General features: G+C 40.8%; 1 protein-coding gene across 7 annotated transcripts in view; it reads right to left on the reverse strand.

Annotated features, from left to right (window-relative positions):
* Positions 1 to 17,063: 17,063 nt before the first annotated feature.
* LOC124876537 (HMG box transcription factor BBX) overlaps positions 17,064 to 20,259 on the reverse strand; it is a 75,099-nt gene continuing 71,903 nt past the window's right edge. For all 7 annotated transcript variants that reach the window (XM_047379414.1, XM_047379412.1, XM_047379415.1 and 4 more), the window contains 2 exons: positions 19,791 to 19,983; positions 17,064 to 19,686 (listed from right to left, as the gene is read on the reverse strand). In XM_047379414.1, coding sequence (XP_047235370.1) covers positions 19,608 to 19,686; positions 19,791 to 19,983 — 272 coding nt within the window. In that variant the 3' untranslated portion in view covers positions 17,064 to 19,607. The remainder of the gene's footprint in view (positions 19,687 to 19,790; positions 19,984 to 20,259) is intronic.

The raw sequence follows: 20,259 nt of genomic DNA on the forward strand, positions 1-20,259 counted from the left end.
CATGATATATCTATATGTTGAACACACCCTTGAGACTGAATAAAACGAGCTGAAAGCAAGAGTTGATCAGAGTTGGGTTTGCAGCTGCTTGGCTCTCCATCTCTCACTTTGCAGAGGCGAACATAAGTAGATTGTACTTGTGTTTATTTCACTCTTTGAAACCTGTACCCAAATCAACGGACCCGGGGAAGCAGAGACGGCTTCAACAATTGGTGGCTCGTCCGGGATTTGGAACAACAGGTGAAAGAAATTCGGACCACTGACGAGGACCAACAGGCATCAGACATGGGCTAGCCAAAACTACAAAACAGGTAAGCAGAACCTGTTTAATCAAAACTCTGCTTTTGGATTTTCAATAGGCTAAATTAATATTGTGTCTGATGTCTAAGTAAGTCTGAGTCAGCCAAAACGTAAGAAAAAGAGTGTCATAAAAGTTGACTAGGATTTAAACTGGTGAATAAGATGTTGTTTTAAGAGAATTACAAGACTTAGTGGTGGTATTGTGTGGAAAATATAGTAGTTTCTCGAACGTGGCGGTTCAGAGTACGTCCTTGACGGAGGTCTACTGTTAGCTGGGTTTGAGGCCCGGGGACAGTGAGAAACCCCAAATTCAACAGAAAAGTAAATACACTCAGATATCACTCAGATCAGGCACAAACACTTGGGTGTGAATGCCGTGTTTTACGTGAGTTCTGCCTCAGTAAAACCGGATTACAGACGTAATAAAAGCACAAACACATAGTCTGAGAGTAAGTCCTTGAAGTTATATAATGAACTGTGAGCTGACATAAAATTCAGCAAGACCAGGCTTTTTGGTAAAAAACTTATGAGCTGTGCGCAGAGGAAATAATCTGTGTTACAGGCATTATTAGGCGGAGTGAGTGAAAATTTGTCTATGACTGGAGAAGCAGCTGTGGAGAGCAGCTCTCTCATAAGCAGGTGACTGAATGCAGTTTTCTATCTGGAAACCTTACGGTGGCAAAAGAAGGATAGACTGCTTATTGCTGTTTTTGATGAGTAACGAAATATTTCTCTGTGAAAATTCAGATTATAAACACATAAACTTAGAAGGAACAATATAAGCGGTGGAAATAACACCGTAAGATATAGAAAGTTCTGTGAGTTTGACCTTTTTTTTTAAAGAGCTGTGAACAGCAGTTATTATAACTGTAAGACCGGTCATGAGCTGTTAAGTTGGAGAAATAACCAACAGACTTGTTAGGGTTAGAAAAGTGCATAAGCACAACACTCTGGCAAATATTAGACATGATTTATAGTTTAAGTCCATAAGCTGTGAGACACACACACACTGACCACTAAAAACAGCCTTCTGGGGGTTGAATGTATTCTGGTGTCTTGAAAGTTGGTCAGAATTGAAAGAGTGAGTGACTGAGATAACGCATTACAACTATATCTTTTACAAAAAAAGGATAGTTGTTGTTATAAGATGGAAAGTGAATTTAAAGAGAAATGGATATCAGTGCAAAAGAACAGAATGTTTTATGGAAAACTATAGAAACTCAGCTGTTAATAATGAAAACTGCTATTAAGAAAACATTTGAATATAAAGAGGAACAGAAGTTGGTTAAACGGATGGATTCTAAAATAAATGAAGAATTGTCAAAAGATGGAAAAAGCAAGACAGATAAAGAGACTGTGGGCAAGTAGTTTAGTTTGAAGGAAAAAAATGCAAGAAAGGAGAGAGATTTGGCTGAAAAAATGTGTAGAGAGCAGTTGGTTGAGCAGAGGAAAATGGAAGGACCTGGCAAATAAAGCAGATAAAGACGAAAAGTTTTGGTTACAAATGAGATTCTTGTGGCAGAGTAGTGATCATGCTATGACTGAGAACAGAGACTGGAAAAGTAAACAGATTAAGGACAGCAGTACAGTTGAAATGCTTTATCACACCACAAGGCCCCCACCTCTCCTCTTACTGGTTTGTATCCTACGCTGCAAGTAACTGGGGGACAAGTAAGCGTGTGTGATTTACCGCCAGGAACTGCTCAGGCTCCTCCTGAAACCCCCTGCTCGGCCCCCTCCTCTCTTCTCTCCTCACATTCCACTGATGGGTCTGTATTGTGAATTGGAGGATCATTCATATCACAGGCCCCACAAACTGATCCATTTGCGGACCGGGTATTATGGGACAAACTGCGGCCAGTTTCTGGCCCAATAAAGTGTTCCACCCCGTATATTTCCCATTCATCTAGTGATATGGAATTGGTCACACCTCTGAAAGCCGATGTAACTGAGGGCTCAGTTAATATGTCAGTGTCAGGGAGGTGGATAAAAGACGAACCACCGACTGCAGTAACTTATCATATGCAGGCACCACCTATTACAGTACAGAATCAGACACCAATTGAAAATGAGGAAGCTATGTTATCTTCCTCAACCCCAATGCCACTAGTACCTGAAGCTATGCCTCCCCCTGCTGGACATGGCTATAACATGAGACCCCGAACTCAGTCCAAATCTTCTTATATGGGTCCACTGTTCCAACAACAATTAAGAGCAAATAGATACAAACCTTTTGCACTGGGTGATCTTACCACTTTGTGTGACAAATTGCCTCCCATCTCAGAAGGAGCGTCTATATGGTTACAGACTCTAGACTCCCTGACAGCAGGTACCACGTTAGCTCTAGGTGACTATCGGGCCATTACTGGACGATGCATGAAGCCACACAGCTGTAGGGACATAGAGCTTGCTGCAGGTACAACAACAGTACCAGATGAGGTCCCACTTACTGTATATTCCACTCATATAGGCGCAGCTCTTAGACAAATGTATCCAGTATCCAGAGGACGTACCATTCCAAAATTTGAGTGGAACGAAAACACAAATCCTAGAGAATATTTAGATCAGTGCAAATCCGTGTGGCAAACACAGACAGGAACTAATCCAGACAGAGCTGGTCCCCAAAGGGACTGGTTCCGGGATGCTGTCCTACGAGGGTTACCGCTGCAGGTTAAAACTAACATTGAGGATAATCCAGATTTGCCTGGATCAGACATTGCAGTATGGGATCGACACCTGATACATCATTTATCTAAACTCAAAGAGGCAAAACAAGATGAGGAGAGTGAATTAAAAACGTTACAAACTCAGCTCCTGAAAATGCAATTAGCTGAAGCTAGACTGAAGGTCGGGGAAAAGAAGAAGGAGGGTAAAACATCTAAAATTATGTATGAAGGTGCAGTGTCTCAACCCCCTCAGGCTCCTCCATTTCCTGGAAATCAAGAAACAGCAGGACAGTGGCATCAGGCCTCGGTCCCATATCAGGGACATGCTGGTCGTTTTGGGGGACGGGGAGGGCCAAGACCAAGGGGATTTCAGAGAGGACCACAGAGGAGGCTGGGTAATGCTGATGTGTGTTATTACTGCAATGAGCCTGTACACTAGGCCCGAGATTGCCCCCATAAGAATGGTCCACCCGGAGGGTATGGGTGTTATGGTCCCACCATGGCTCCTCCGGCCTGTCCATACAGAGGCAGAGGTGGCCCAGCACGCAGTGCATACGGACCACAACTCCAATAACCGGCCTGGGACGAGCCTAGTCGCTGGCCTGAGCACCACTGAAGGTCCCCACCGACCCCAGAAGACAGTGGGACTGCGGACCCCCTGTTGTCTGTGACTGTGTCCGGAAATAGCCTTCCTTTTCTGGTGGACACTGGGGCCACATGTTCAACCATCAAACAGGCTCCTCCAAACACACTCTCCACCAGGACTACAACTGTCATGGGGTTCTCGGGGACAAAGCAAGTCCTGCCATATACCAAGCCTTTAAAGACTGAAATTGGTGGACAGATACTGAATCACAGTTATCTAGTCTCCACTGACACACCAGTAAATTTACTGGGTAGAGACATGTTAATAAAACTGGGAGCAACCATTTTATGTGGGACTGATGGACTGCAAGTTCACCTGCCCAATGGCATCCAGTTATTTTGTGACAATAACACTACTTTTTCACATGGACAGTACCTCCTCCAGCCACTGCACTCAATAGCTGATATATACTGGGTTTTGCTGCAACCTGAAACCACCGCGCACAGAGGCATTCTCTCGGCTTTCCATCGGTGGAAATCCTGGGTCTCCACTCTGGCGCCCTATGTTCCTCCTCCTGACACCCCGCATGTCACCTTGTTTTATGATAGAAATAATTGTGAATGCTACCAGGAAAGCTTTGCTGACGAGTTAGAGGGTACGCACTGTGACATTGCTACCACAGACATTTATGTAGCACCAGAAGGAGTGGTGGCTGAGGTTCATTTGACTAGAGAGCAGGAAGTGTGGTTTAGGATGTGGTCTGATGGCGTGCCTCATGTTTCTTTGGCTCTGCACCCAGGTCATGAAGCACGTGAACTTGGAGGTGTGTTAAAACGCTCCCTGAATCTACAGGATTGGTCGCCTTTGGCAACCCCTAACCTTTTTTATTCACCCTCAGGTAGCACTTATCGCATATTCAACCACTCCACGGATGTGGGCACACTGGAGCATGTTCAGTTAGACAGACACCATGGCAGGGAAAAAACAGACCATCCACTGGCAGCTGCTGTTGTGGAAAAAATGCCTTCCACTCTCTGGGCAGAGGGGCCCATGGATATAGGTCTGATTAAATGTTCCCCCATTACACCGACTACGCCAAAACAAATTCCTTGTATGTCCAAAAACGTACTTGGCAATAAAGCTTTTCTGATTCTGATTCTTTTCAGTTGACCACCGACCAACCAATATGGAAGCCCCAATACCCTCACAAGCCAGCAGCAGAACTAGGCATTAAAGATACAGTGGAAGGCCTCTGGAACTCAGGTGTTTTAGAGTCTGCACATTCCTCTTCATGGAACACACCTATTCTGCCGGTGGAGAAAAAAGGGACAGGTAAATGGCGCATGGCACATGATTTACGGGCCATAAATGCAGCTTTGGCCACCCCTACCGTTCCCGCGCCCAATCCGTATGTGGCTCTGACAAATCTGAACCCTGACCATTGCTGGTTTACCTGCATTGATCTGGCCAACGCATTTTTCTGCCTTCCGTTAGCTGAGGAATGCAGGGACATTTTTGCATTTACCTATAAATCTCATAGGTATGTGAGTATCCTTCGCGGCCCATCATTTCCCATCATTCATTGCGGGTCGAAGCGGATTGGTCAAGCAGGGGAAGCCATGGCGGACCATAGCAACAAAAGCTGTGAGTAAATTGTGGAAAATTACACTTTCTGTGACACAAATTAAGTTCTACAATGTTTTTAGTGCGGGAATATAACTATGTAGACGTGAAATATCTGCTTGATTTATCTAGACATCGCTTAATTTCAAATGTGCTCCGACGTGTTCGGAGTTTTCCGTTCCCACCGTAGTAACCGGCTCGCCTCGCCAGCCCTACCGGCGGTGAGGTGAGCTAGCCCGGTAGAGATCTGACCGGACTATCGGCACTAAGCTCCTGCTGGCAGTCATCATAGTGAACGTTTAACATAAGTGATTTCTAACAGTTTATGTTATTATTTTAATTGTTACAGAAAATCGATTTAATATTTCAGGTAATATTAAGGTTAACCAGAATAAATGGTCAGTTTTATGTAATCCAACTGTATCGCTGGAGTGTGTGATTGAGAATAAATAAGCTTTACAATATGAATTTTTAATGAAGAAATGTGCTATATGTTTTAAAAGTTTATTTATAATTCAGTTAGCATTATAATTTCTGATTCCAGGTACAATCCAGAGACAATCATGTTCAGGTAAAAAAGATGTTGATAATTATATAATAATGCAGTGTTTTTGGTGTATTAGTATCTTCTTGCTTTGATCACTTAAAATATCCAGAAGCATGCCTTAAAAATAATGTGTTTTTCCATCTCCATTCTTCCCTTTTCTAGACCAGAACCCTTTACTGCAGGATCAACCTGAGTGTCCCAGTCCTGAAACGCTTCTTCAACCAAGAGGACACCAGGCCTCAAAATAATAATAATATAAATATTAGCATATTGTGATAAAGTTCCCGTGGGACTCCCGAAAAAATGTCAGCCTCTAGCCCCTGAGGCGCCATTGTCTAATTTCTTACATTTCTAAAAAGAAAACTGGTATAAAACTAATTTCTTACATTTTAATGGAATGGTAAGACCCTAAAAACACATTTATGAATTTTAATTATGCTGTGAGCTTTCCCAGCATTTCATTAAACTATGTTCCCTTTATCATGAACCTGTTGTTTTACTGCCGTCTTTCCAGCCCTTCTTTCCAGTGAGCATGTGAGTCATTAGTTCAGTCTTTACTATTAAACGCTTTCTGTAGAAAAAAAGGTGTTTAAAATAGAACACGGAGCCTCATCTTGGACGTTTCTTGCACTCTCACCTTTTGTCCTGTTATCAGTAATAATATTACAGTTATTAATAAATGTATACATAAATTGGTATGTATGTATTACACTGAGTAAAACGGTAACCTTGTTTAATTTGTTTTAGTTTATAGATTACGTATTATGTGTATTATTCAGAAAAATAAAGCAGTTAACTAATTATTGATCCACCTGTGATTGACTATGATTTATTTCTTATTAATTCTGCACCTTTAAACAACCCAGAGCTGTATGTTTAGGATCAGAAGATATGAAAGAGAAGAGGGAGGTTTACTGTTGCTCTTTCTTCTCTGTCTTTCTGGAACAAGGAGATATTTTTCTGGTTTATTAAGCAATATCTTTTTCTGTTTACATGTAGAACTGGACTATAGGATTGGCTGCAGCAATGAGATGCAATGTGATGATCTGAAGGACATTTTAATATGTTTAGTAACTTTAAGATTAAATGCTTTGATTTTGACTAAGGTAAAGGATCAGATATTGTTTTCACATAATGATGAAGACCCAGCTAGAAGCTCACAGAGGGGGTTTCTACTGTTTTCTATCACGGCAAGACCATTTAACTCTACCTGTAGCTCATGTGAAACTCCCTCATCATGACCCTGATGATGCTCATTAGAGAACCTCCACCTCATGTTTTGCTGGGTGAATAAGTAATTAGTGCTAGCTTACAATTAGCCCATTGTGAGGCAGTAATTAATGAAGCAGGTCAAGGCTCCTGGACCATACAAATTGCCAGTCCGCCTGAACTTGTGCGTGTATTTGGGCAGTCGCGGTACCATATGTGCGCAAATAGGCACTTTCCTTTCGACTCATTGTCAGGTTAGGTGGAGCGGGCAGTGATTATATGAAACAATTCAATTCAGTTTATTTATATAGCGCCAATTCACAACACATGTCATCTCAAGGCAATTCACAAAAGTCAGGTACATATATTCCATTTAATCCTAATCATTGAACAGTCCAGTCAGATTCAGTTATTTATTCAAATTGGATAAAAAGTTTTTCTATCTAAAGAAACCCAGCAGATTGCATCGAGTCAGAGACTTGTAGCAGTCACTCCTCCTGGAGGAGCAAGTAGCGACAGTGGACAGTCACTGGTGTTGACTTTGCAGCAATCCCTCATACTGAGCATGCATGTAGCGACAGTGGAGACAAAAAACTCCCTTTTAACAGGAAGAAACCTCCAGTAGAACCAGGCTCAGTGTGAGCGGCCATCTGCCATGACCGACTGGGGGTTTGAGAGAACAGAGCAGAGACACACAAAGAATACAGAAGCACTGATCCAGGAGCACCTTCTATGGGAAGGAAAAGTAAATGTTAGTGGATGTAGCTCCTTTAGTCGTTTCATCTAGAAAGAAAGAACAGATAAACTTTGAGCCAGTTTTCAAGGATAGAGTTTGAAAGAGAGCACATATAATTAGTTACAGTAAAAGCTCAGTCAATTGCTACAGGTCCTTCTCAAAATATTAGCATATTGTGATAAAGTTCATTATTTTCCATAATGTAATGATGAAAATTTAACATTCATATATTTTAGATTCATTGCACACTAACTGAAATATTTCAGGTCTTTTATTGTCTTAATACGGATGATTTTGGCATACAGCTCATGAAAACCCAAAATTCATATCTCACAAAATTAGCATATTTCATCCGACCAATAAAAGAAAAGTGTTTTTAATACAAAAAACGTCAACCTTCAAATAATCATGTGTTATGCACTCAATACTTGGTCGGGAATCCTTTTGCAGAAATGACTGCTTCAATGCGGCGTGGCATGGAGGCAATCAGCCTGTGGCACTGCTGAGGTCTTATGGAGGCCCAGGATGCTTCGATAGCGGCCTTTAGCTCATCCAGAGTGTTGGGTCTTGAGTCTCTCAACGTTCTCTTCACAATATCCCACAGATTCTCTATGGGGTTCAGGTCAGGAGAGTTGGCAGGCCAATTGAGCACAGTGATACCATGGTCAGTAAACCATTTACCAGTGGTTTCGGCACTGTGAGCAGGTGCCAGGTCGTGCTGAAAAATGAAATCTTCATCTCCATAAAGCTTTTTAGCAGATGGAAGCATGAAGTGCTCCAAAATCTCCTGATAGCTAGCTGCATTGACCCTGCCCTTGATAAAACACAGTGGACCAACACCAGCAGCTGACACGGCACCCCAGACCATCACTGACTGTGGGTACTTGACACTGGACTTATGGCATTTTGGCATTTCCTTCTGCCCAGTCTTCCTCCAGACTCTGGCACCTTGATTTCCGAATGACATGCAGAATTTGCTTTCATCCGAAAAAAGTACTTTGGACCACTGAGCAACAGTCCAGTGCTGCTTCTCTGTAGCCCAGGTCTGGGGAATGCTGCACCTGTAGCCCATTTCCTGCACACGCCTGTGCACGGTGGCTCTGGATGTTTCTATTCCAGACTCAGTCCACTGCTTCTGCTGGTCCCCCAAGGTCTGGAATAGGCCCTTCTCCACAATCTTCCTCAGGGTCCGGTCACCTCTTCTCGTTGTGCAGCGTTTTCTGCCACACTTTTTCCTTCCCACAGACTTCCCACTGAGGTGCCTTGATACAGCACTCTGGGAACAGCCTATTCGTTCAGAAATTTCTTTCTGTGTCTTACCCTCTTGCTTGAGGGTGTCAATAGTGGCCTTCTGGACAGCAGTCATCTCGATCAAGCGAAGGTTTCTTAAGTAAAGGTTTAATTACAGCTACCTTAAAAGGTTGTGGTAAATGTCCATTTACTAAGGATAGATTAATCATATCTAAAATGGGGCTGGTAATCAGAGGGACACTTCCTTAAATAATTTGGTTGGGATTGGGTCTAACATACAAGTTGAAGGTTTAGATTAAGCTAATATTTCTGATAACTCAGGAAGCTCCACAGGATCACAACAGTTCAAACACAGATCAGGTTCTACAGTTACTTCCAATGTTGTCTCACTTGCTGAGGATGAAGTAATCATCTTTGGGAGTAAGCACAAGATTTTGTTTTTAATAAAATCAATTTTATTTAAGAAGAATCCCAAAAAGTCATAACTGCTGAGAGCTAAGGCAATGGATGGCTCAACAGGGCTATGACTCTGTGTAAGTTTAGCAACTGTACCAAAGAGAAACCTAGGATTATTCTTGTTCTCTTCTATTAATGATGAGAAATAAGCTGTTCTGGCTTGGCGAAGTGTCTTTTTATACAACAGTAGGCTATTTTTCCAGATTAAGTAGGAATCCTCTAGGTGTGTAGAGCGCCATTTTCTCTCCAATTTTCTAACATTGTGCTTTAAAGTACGCAGCTCTGAATTAAACCGCGGAGACAGCCCCCTATGAATGATTACCTTCTTTTTCAAGGGGGCTGCATTGTCTAATGCATCACGCAATGATGAAGTAACACTATGAACAAGAGAATCAATTTTGAAGGGGAAGAAACAAAATTATTGCCCTCCATTGTGTTTTTCTGTGATAATGAGGAAATTAAAAGTGGAACAGATTCTTTAAAGGGTGTTACAGCATTGTCTGATAATGATCTGCTATAATGAAATTTTCTTTCAGGTGTGGAGCACCTAAATTAAACTCAAAGGTTATTAAAAATGGTCAGTTATGAGAAAATATTGTTATGTCTTTACACTCAATGCCATATGTCAGCACAAGGTCCAGAGAATGAAGACAAAGGTGGGTAGGTTTGTTCATATTTTGAGCAAAGCCAATTGAGTCTAAGATAGCATTAAAGGCTATATGTAGGCTATCATTTTCAGTGTCAACATGAATGTACAGTACAAAACAACAAACAGAAGTGGTTTTAGTGCTTTGCAATTTGGATGAGGAAAACTAAGGATTAAATATTCAAAGGAGTTGTAGCTATTGATTGGTCTGGGTCTAATCAATAAATCGGACTGAAAGATAGCTGCTACTCCTCCTCCTCGCCCAGTATTTCAAGGAATGTCGAAATTGAAATAATTAGTAGGAGTTGACTCATTTATAGTAACATAATCCTCTTGCTGCAACCAGGTTTCTGTGAGGCAAAATAAATCCATCTGATTGTCACATATCAGGTCACTAAGTCTTTGAAGAGAGAGATCTTATGTTTAGTAAGCCACATTTAATTGTTTTATTTGTTCTTTTTAGTTTGAGTTGTGTTTATTTTTATGAGATTTTCCTGATTTCCTCCTTTTAGATCATTTTTTAATCTATTCAATTTTTGCAGTGGACGAGACACTGTCTTAATAGGGTAATGGGTGAGCAGCAGTACAGAAGCTGCAGAGAGGAATGTTAAACTACGACCCTGCTTCCTGGTCTGAACCCTGGGTCGTCAGAGTTTTGGAGAACTAATAAATTCGGCCAGATTCCTAGAAAGAAGAGCTGCTCCATTCAAAGTATGATGGATGCCGTCTCTCCGGATCAGACCAGGTTTTCCCCAAAATGTTCGCCAATTATCAATGTAGCCCACATTGTTTTCTGGACACCACCTAGACAGCCAGCGTTTGAATGACAGCATGCGGCTTAACATGTCGTCACTGGTCAGATCAGGGAGGGGACCAGAGAAAATTACGGAGTCTGACGTTGTTTTGGAAAACTTACACACAGAAGAAACATTTACTTTGGTGACCTCCGATTGATGTAACCGGGTGTCAATAACAATCTTACTGTATTTATGCTTATCCTTAGCCAGCAGTTTCAGGTAGGATTTGATGTCGCCCTTTCTGGCCCATGGCAGACATTTGACTATGGTCGCTGGTGTCTCTAGTGCCACGTTTCTGACTATGGAGCTGCCAATTATCAGAGTTGGCTTCTCAGCGGGTGTGTCACTGAGCAGGGAAAATCTGTTAGAAACGCAGACAGGTTGGTGGTGACCTGTGGGCTGGGATCTAGGACTATGCTTTCTACGTACTGTCACCCAGCCAGCCTGAGGCCCTGGCTGCGCGGGCTCTGCTGAAGGACTGCTACGGGGAGCTACCCTCGGTGGGTCTGCGCTGACTAAGGAGCCTCGGCTATCTGCTGGTTTTTCAACAGCGCGGAGCCGGGCCTCCAATTCCGACATTCTCACCTCTAAAGCTACAAAAATGCTGCAATTATTACACGTACCATTATCACTAAAGTAGGCAGAGGAGTAAATGAACATCTGACACAGAGAGCAGGAGAGAGGAGGAGAGGAGGAGAGGAGGAGAGAGAAACAGCAGAACAGATAGTCATGGTGGAGTTAAAGCTAACGCTAAGCTAACGACCCCTTACCACTACTAGAAAAACCGGGTAAGACACGGAGAGTCCCCAAACGTTAAATGCAGCAACAGAAAGTGTGTTTTAACGTGCTTATGTATGAGAACAAGTAAGAGATATCACAGTAGAGAGAAATCAGATCAAACGAGAGAGCCTTCACACACCAAACAATCCACCGAGTGCAACAGTGAAAACAGGAAGTGATGAATATGCCTTACCACGCCTGAAACACAATAGAAACAAATCTGATTGTTTTTAAATAAAAATGTGTGTGTGGAGGGGGCGCGTTATATTGGCTGGATCAGACTGGATCATAGCCGCAAATTACACCCTTGGCCCACACACGCTATAAAACAAACTCCAATCTCTCCACAATGGCCAAGACCAGAGAGCTGTGTAAGGACATCAGGGATAAAATAGTAGACCTGCACGAGGCTGGGATGGGCTACAGGCAAATAGCCAAGCAGCTTGGTGAGAAGACAACAACTGTTGGAGCAATTATAAGAAAATGGAAGAAGTTCAAGATGACTGTAAGAAGGTACAACCCGAACTACACGGCAGGACCTAGTCAATGACCTGAAGAGAGCTGTTAGCTGTTAGCAATTATAAAAAAATGGAAGAAGCTCAAGATGACTGTAGGAAGGTGAGGGATCAGCTCAGAACTATACAGCAGGACTTAGTCAATGACCTGAAGAGAGCTTGGACCTCAGTCTCAAAAAAGACCATTAGTAACACACAACGCCGCCATGGATTATGAATCTTGCAGCGGAAGCAAGGTCAGTCATTTTCTATACCGCTTCTTCCATAGTGGGTTGCGGGGAAGCTGGTGCCTATCTCTAGCAGTCTATGGGTGAGAGGCAGGGTACACCCTGGACAGGCGGAAGCAAGGTCCTCCTGCTCAAACCAGTACATGTCCAGGCCTGTCTGAAGTTTGCCAATGACCATCTGGATGATCCAGAGGATGAACTGGTAGGTCATATAGCTTTTTGGTATAAACTCCACTCGTCGTGTTTGGAGGAAGAAATACAACCCCAAAAACACCATCCCTACCATTAAGCTTGGAGGTGGAAACATCATTCTTTGGGGATGCTTTTCTGCGAAGGGGACAGGACAACTGCACCGTATTGAGGGGAGCATGGATGGGGCCATGTAACAGGTGATCTTAGCCAACAACCTCCTTCCCTCAGTAAGGGTATTTAAGATGGGTCATGGCTGGGTCTTTCAGCATGACAATGATCCAAAGCACGCAGCCAGGACAACTAAGGAGTGGCTCCTTAGGAAGCATCTCAAGGTCCTTGAGTGGCCTAGCCAGTCTCCAGACCTGAACCCAATCCAGAATCTTTGGAGGGAGCTGAAAGTCCGTATTGCCCAGCAATAGCCCCAAAACCTGAAGGATCTGGAGAGGATCTGTATGGAGCAGTGGTCCAAAATTCCTGCTGCAGTGTGTGCAAACCTGGTCAGGAACTACAGGAAACATCTGATATCTGGAATTGCAAACAAAGGTTCTTGTACCAAATATTAAGTTTTGTTTTTCTTATAAAATATTTATGTTATGCAATAAACCGGCAAATTCTCCAGTGTATCAAATACTTGTTCTTCCCATTGTATTTATATGTATCTTTAATAGGAAAGCCTATACTGATTTACCTGTAGTTGGTATGTCCATTAAGGACAACTGTCTTAAATGTTTTTATTGTGAATCATCTTTCTCCATGCAGAGCTAAAACATGAACTTCAATTTACTTGGGAATGGCCTTTTAACAGATCAATTGGCATCAGTACTTGCTTTTTTAACCAAATTTCTTTTGTCAATTGTAATATGTAAAGAATTACCAGTATGCCCAAGACCTGTATATTACCAAATCCCCTTTGTTTATAGAGGTATCAAACTTATTCATAATATATTCATAAGTTGGATTTGATTAGCAGTAACTGACTGCTATTTACAGCAAATCCTAATGAAGTGTGTAGGTTTTCCAAACACAGCTCTTTTTTTTGTTTAGGCTTTATATTTAATAATAGCCAATGAAATCTGTTATGTGTTGTACACTTGTGGGTAGATTTACATGTTTTCAGGAACCACTGGTAAACTTGCAGTCTGAGACTTAGGTTCTTTGTTGGGAACATATGCAACTACAAGTTCTTTGAGGTAAGAGTAGCTTAGTAATTGTTTGGACCACTTGGACAATTTCATAATACAACAGCATTTTCATGAGCTGGAAAGCTTTTAGACTTTTTTTTCTAAACAGTGATAAAAATAAAAAAAAATGTTCGCTGACATATATACACAACACAATTTCTCTCTCACACACACTCAGAGACAGGTATAACAGAATGTACTTTAATAGGTGTTGTACAAGTACTAGTCGTGTCATCAAACAGTGTTCTGACAGCAACATGGGCTGGATTAGGAGGAGGGGATCCCACAATAACAATGGGAACATAGCAAAAAAAGGCAGCACTAAACAAATTGGGCTTTAACAATCAAAATAGCACATCATGAAGAACATCGATTATGTTAAGGTAAGCACATGATTAATAATGTCAATTGATGTACAACCTATCAGTTAAGTAGGCCCTAAAAAAACTTCATTGCAAAGTTAGATTAAAAATGAGGAAGGCAATAATCTACATTCTCGTTGGGGACATATGATCTCATACATGGTTATGTATAAACTGATACATATAATGCTTTTTCTGTTTTAATTTGACTAAACTTTGAAGAGTTAAAAATAAGCTAAAACTCACACACAAATATTTTGCTTGCAGGATTGTCCCTACGTTCGAACCAAACCAGAGAAAGAGATCGCCTCAAATCTCAATGCAACACATGCGCCAAGAAGTCTTTGGGCATCCTCATCACACATCCACTGAATTTACAGTGTAGCAGCTGTCCCTTCGTTAACTGTATACCACCAGTACAGCGTTATAGCATACCTATAGTACAATCAAGACTGAATTAGAAAAATATAGATAGAAAATGATTACATTCAAGAAGACAGTACTAGCACAAAAGGATATTATAGTTAATTTGGTAACTAATATAGGAATTTAAAACCTTAAAGAAGCATTTTTTTAAACAGAAACGTTGAGAGGATTGAGGGCTGATCTGTAGATGTGCAGTTTCGTTACTGGATGTCTAGGTACATGTAGCAATTCATATGCACAATTTATATAGAGCGGATGAAATATTCAACTTTTATTTTTTGTTTAATGACCATAATCATTTTGGTTTGGGTCATAAAGTGCAAATACTTTATAATCCAAGAGACACTGATTGGTGCCCTTGTGCTGCAGTTGAGTCAAACTCTGAATTCAAGCACAAACATAATCCCAATAGATAATCACAATGAATTGTACTGACAATGTTACCTGAAGATTCAAACACCTAAAAAATCCAGTGCAACAGTTACGCTAGCTTGATTTTTATTTCCTCTAACAGGATTTCCCTTTGAACATACCTTTCTATTTCTTTGGCAAATGTCAATAAACTCACTTGTTGTAAGGAGGTATATTCCTTTAAGAAGGTAGGGTGTTGGGGGTGGATGGGGAGACACAGGATTAGGGGATTCAGTTTTTCCAACAAAACAAAAGCACTAGTGTTTTTCTATTCTGCTTGGATGATCAGACGTTTCCTACATATCTGAAAATATACATTTATATATACTGTTTCGTATTAAGATAATGACAAATTGTAGTTTGGTTCCTGTATCCTACCATGCACCCCATTGAATTTTAAATCCAAATGAGCAATTCCAGGTTAGGGGCTGTTCATCATCATTTGTGGACAAACAAAAATATAAAACAATCATTATTATCAGTTCTGAACGTTGTGATTTAAGAAAACAACATTAGAGTTCTAAAGCCCATTTTGTGTGACATTCCATAGCAAAAAGCATTCCAACTCTAACAGGATTTCCCTTTAGTACATGCAAACACTGATTTCTGAAAAATAAAAGGACAAGTGGTTCAGCAGACTTGTTTACTTGAAAAACCTATACATTAAAAAAGAAAATATTATTAATATATACCTATAAAACAAAGAAACAAAAAAAGCAACAATATAGGCCACTTAAATGACAATTTTATCAAGAATTTGGTCATGGAAGTATTGGTCTACACTCAAGAACAAAGAGCTCCAGGGGAAAACGGTGGGGGTGCTGATGGTGGTACAGTTTTTTTTGTCTGTCAAAATGAGCTTCCGACTAAGATTCCATCAGTTCTAGGAAAATAACAACCTGCACTCCTCCAATAAGCAGAAGGACTTTTGAATGAAATGACTCTTACCGAGCATTGCTTTTATATATAAAACACATATACACACATACGCACACACATACATACATATATATATACACACATACACATACACATACAAAGTGTGGAGAACAAGTACTTGATACACTGCAGATTTTGCAGGTTTTCCCAATTACATAGCACTTAGAAGTCTTTAATTTTTATCATAGGTACTCTTCAACTGTGAGTGACGGAATCAAAAATCCAAAAAATCACATTGTGTGATTTTTAAGTGCATTTTATTGCATAACATAAATATTTGATACATCAGAAAACAAAACTTAATATTTGGTACAAGAACCTTTGTTTGCAATTCCAGATATCAGATGTTTCCTGTAGTTGCTCAACAGGTTTGCACACACTGCAGCAGGAATTTTGGACCACTCTTCCATACAGATCCAGAATCTTCAGGTTTCGGGGCTATCGCTGGGCAATACGGACTTTCAGCTCCCTCCAAAGATTCTGGATTGGGTTCAGGTCTGGAGACTGGCTAGGCCCCTCCAGAACCTTGAGATGCTTCTTACGGAGCCACTCCTTAGTTGCCCTGGCTGCGTGCTTTGGGTCATTGTAATGCTGGAAGACCCAGCCATGACCCATCTTTAATGCCCTTACTGAGGGAAGGAGGTTGTTGGCTAAGATCTCCTGATATATGGCCCCATCCATCCTCCCCTCAATACGGTGCAGTCTTGTCCACTTTGCAGAAAAGCATCCCCAAAGAATGATGTTTCCACCTCCATGTTCATGGTAGGGATGGTGTGTCTGGGGTTGTACTTCTTCCTTCAAACATGGCGAGTCGAGTTTAGGCCAAAAAGCGTGTCTTTTATACAGATAAGTTCGGTCGTGGCAGATGGCCGCTCACACTGACCCTGGTTCTGCTGGAGGTTTCTTCCTGTTAAAGGGGAGTTTTCCTCTCCACTGTGGCTATATGCATGCCCAGTATGAGGGTTTGCTGCAAAGTCAATGCAAGCTAACTAATAGGCCTGTGAGAGCCGGGATCCTTACAGGTTTCAAATATATCATGGAATAAAAAGGCAAATAAATTACTTAAACATCAAACAATGTGATAAAAATTAAAGACTTCTACATGCTCTGCAAGTGGGAAAACCTGCAAAATCAGTATTGTATCAAATACTTGTTTTCCCCACTGTATATATACAAATTTCTGAGCAACAAAAACAGGAATCGGTTACATGCCTTGCCTCCACTAGCTCTAGCAAGCTTTTATTAAACATTAAACAAATTAGAATAAACAACAAAAGGATCTAACACCTGAGAACATCTAAAGCCTACACTATGAAGCATGTATATATCAGTAGATCTGGCTAACCTATCCCTTACCGTGAAGATTGTGTTTTACTGGTACTATAAAACTGACTTGGTCACCCGAGCATTTGCCTGCTCATGTAAAAAAGGTAGAGTTGAAATGATAAATCACAAAAAAAAAACAAAGGCAGAAAGGAAATAAAGCATAATAGAAACAATGCAAAAAAGAATGAATGCACAAATCAATAACCTTATCACAGCCATATCATTAAGCCTTAATTGCCTTAAATATATTATAGTAGGTCTGCAAAAACTCTTATGGTTTAGGGCATGGTTCTGCAACCTTTATTACAAAAAGACATCTCTGTCCTCAGTCCAGCTAAATAAAACTCATTTAGAGGTGCAAATTTTATGACAGTTTCTGTTTTTGGGTGCATTATAATTATGAAAATTTTTCATTAAAGCCAAAGTCAGATGCTGTTCACATACTGCTGTCTATTTTATTCATTTTCATTTTGCACTGATTGGTGAAGATGCGGTAATCTGCTCTGGACCTAAGCTGCTTCAGAGCAGGGAAGGTTTCAAGCATTTTGTTTCCATGACCCAGGCCAAAAGACAAAATCCTGAACTGAACCTGCTAGACAGTGCAGACCACTGGTCTTTCATGTGAAAACCTGCAGCTAGCTTGATTCAGAACCCTCAAAGACACAACTGTTGTAAAAGAACCATGTTGTTGCTGCCATGCATTACTCTTCAAACTCAAACTTCACTGTCAAATTAGTAACTAAATAAACAATAAATAATCCATGGAAAAAATCCTGACAAGAAAATCAACCTTTTTCTCAAGTAGTGAGAAAACTGCATTCCACTATTCAAATATGTTGAAACTGAAAATATTAAGCTGCTTCCGGGCTTTGTGGTGGCAAACAGAATGCATGTAGGAGGATTAAGGCTAGATTTCAAACATATCTTTCAGTTCTGACCAGCAGGCTTTAAATCATACACCTGTCTGTCAGGGAACCTGAACAGAAAGATAAACAGGAGAAGTGCACACTGCTATTATCAATTCAGGTGTAGGGGAATTAAATTCTCCTCTTAACTTTCAGTCCAACATTAGTTGCCACAAAATCTATTTAAACTAAAACATATTTGCATAAACATAAAAAGCTCATTCATGATACATATAAGGATACCACATTAGTATATTACCAAAAAACTGAGCAAGTAGATGGTAATGGAAGTCTGTTTATCATGATCATTTACCCTGGTTGAAAGTTATTTTGGGTTGAAGCTGGAGGCCAAGAACCTTTTTTCAAATACAGAGGTTTTTCAGCAAGGTGCAGGGAACTATTCATTGGGTAAAAAACAAGAAAATATGACTGTGAGCAAAAAGCACTTTCACAGCCCTGTAAAAAAATTGTCTTTTCAGTCACAAAACGTAACCTCCAAAATGGCTTCCAACTGATATAACAGTGTTCAATAAATCTATATTAACCATCTTCAAAAGGAAGCCATGCACCGAGGGAAGCTTGGTTCTTTTACACAGACTAATTTGATGCAGATATAGCAGGTATTCGTTTTAGTGCCAGGTGCAAAACAGTACATAGTGGCCACAGCCACAAAACGTGCCAATATATTTGTTTTAATTTCTGTACACATGGTAGATGGGTAATTTGTGTGTTCTTCATATTTAAAACAGTATTGCGTGTGGTACTAGAGTGGTCAGTGACACATCTGCAGTACAAAACCATGAGAGCTTTCAAAGTTTGGAGAATCACAGCGAATTATGCACAAATTAACCAGTTCAACAAATCCTCATTCCTGCCCAAGTTGAGGATCCTCTGAACATTGCAGCTGAGACACTGAAAACTAAGAAGCAATTCACATAAAGCTCCTGCCAAAATCAAGAAGCTAATTTCTATTCAGTTTATGATAAATGTATAACTATGATGGAAGTATTTAAATGCCCCCCTTTATAGCCAGCCAAAAACTACTGATGAAAGGATGATTTTAGTTTGCATAACACAGGAGCTCTTGGCCTACTGCTCAACAACAGACACGTAGCTCCAATGTTCTTATGACCATTTCTCTCAAAGCAGCTGGTGCATTTGACAAAACAGTCTACCTGAAAGTCCACCTTACCCACCTGTTTCTCTAAAACCTGACTTTACTGACCACCACTTACTGTAGGGAATTCACTGACTGTCAAGTACATCATCAATTGAAGACACAAAGCTATCCTTTGAGAAAAGCATTCTCCCTAAAACCTAACAAAGGCTCAGAGTGAAACACTGAGACAACAACAGGAAAGGGGCAGGAGGGACAGGAGGAGAGGGTTTCTGTCCCCTTACATTAGATTCAAGCAAAATCAGAGTCTAGAGTTTGTCCAAGCCCTCCAAAACAAGTCACCTCTCACGAAAGCAAAGCTTCACTGCTACTGTTCATTTCATCTTCTTTCGGAAGCAGCAGCAACACTTTACTGGTCAGCGCAGGATATGAGAACTGGAGTTTGTGCAAGCTCTTTCTTCTGGCTCTGAGCCAAGCTCCTCTGGCCTCTGAAACAGGGACATTAGACAGGACAGTCTTTACAAGCCCACCAACATGGCTCATGTTGTTATCTATCTATTGGACAATATATCAGGAAGGCACGAGTTACTACCTGTGAATATTTTCCATGGCCGCTACCTCAGCAAGGGCTGCCAAGCTGAAGAAAGCAGGTAGCTCTTGTGGTAAGGTGCCCTTGCTAGTCTCATCTGCTGTGGGACTGCTGTAGCACCTTTTTTTATTGCATAAATTCAGTTGGTTTAATGGCTTCTTATCCTGTTCCTGGTTTAGATCCCCAGCTTTGGTTTCTGTAAAAAAAACATTCATATGAACATGCTAATAGATTTGCAAACCAGGTCACTTATTGTATGATTTAGGAACCACATACTGTATGAAACATGTATCTTAAAATACCAAAAAGTTACTTTACAGTGTAGTATATTAATTACAAAAGAAGTGTATATTGGTCAAAGTGTTTGTATACAGACTTTTGTTTTTATTTGCTCTTTAATGACCTTTTAAAATCCTGAGTCCAAAAAACCCAAACTGAATCATTTTCCTTGCAACAGTAAAGTTAAGATCAC

This window comes from Girardinichthys multiradiatus, chromosome 11 (assembly GCF_021462225.1).
Source record: "Girardinichthys multiradiatus isolate DD_20200921_A chromosome 11, DD_fGirMul_XY1, whole genome shotgun sequence".
Classification (NCBI taxonomy): Eukaryota; Metazoa; Chordata; class Actinopteri; order Cyprinodontiformes; family Goodeidae; genus Girardinichthys; species Girardinichthys multiradiatus.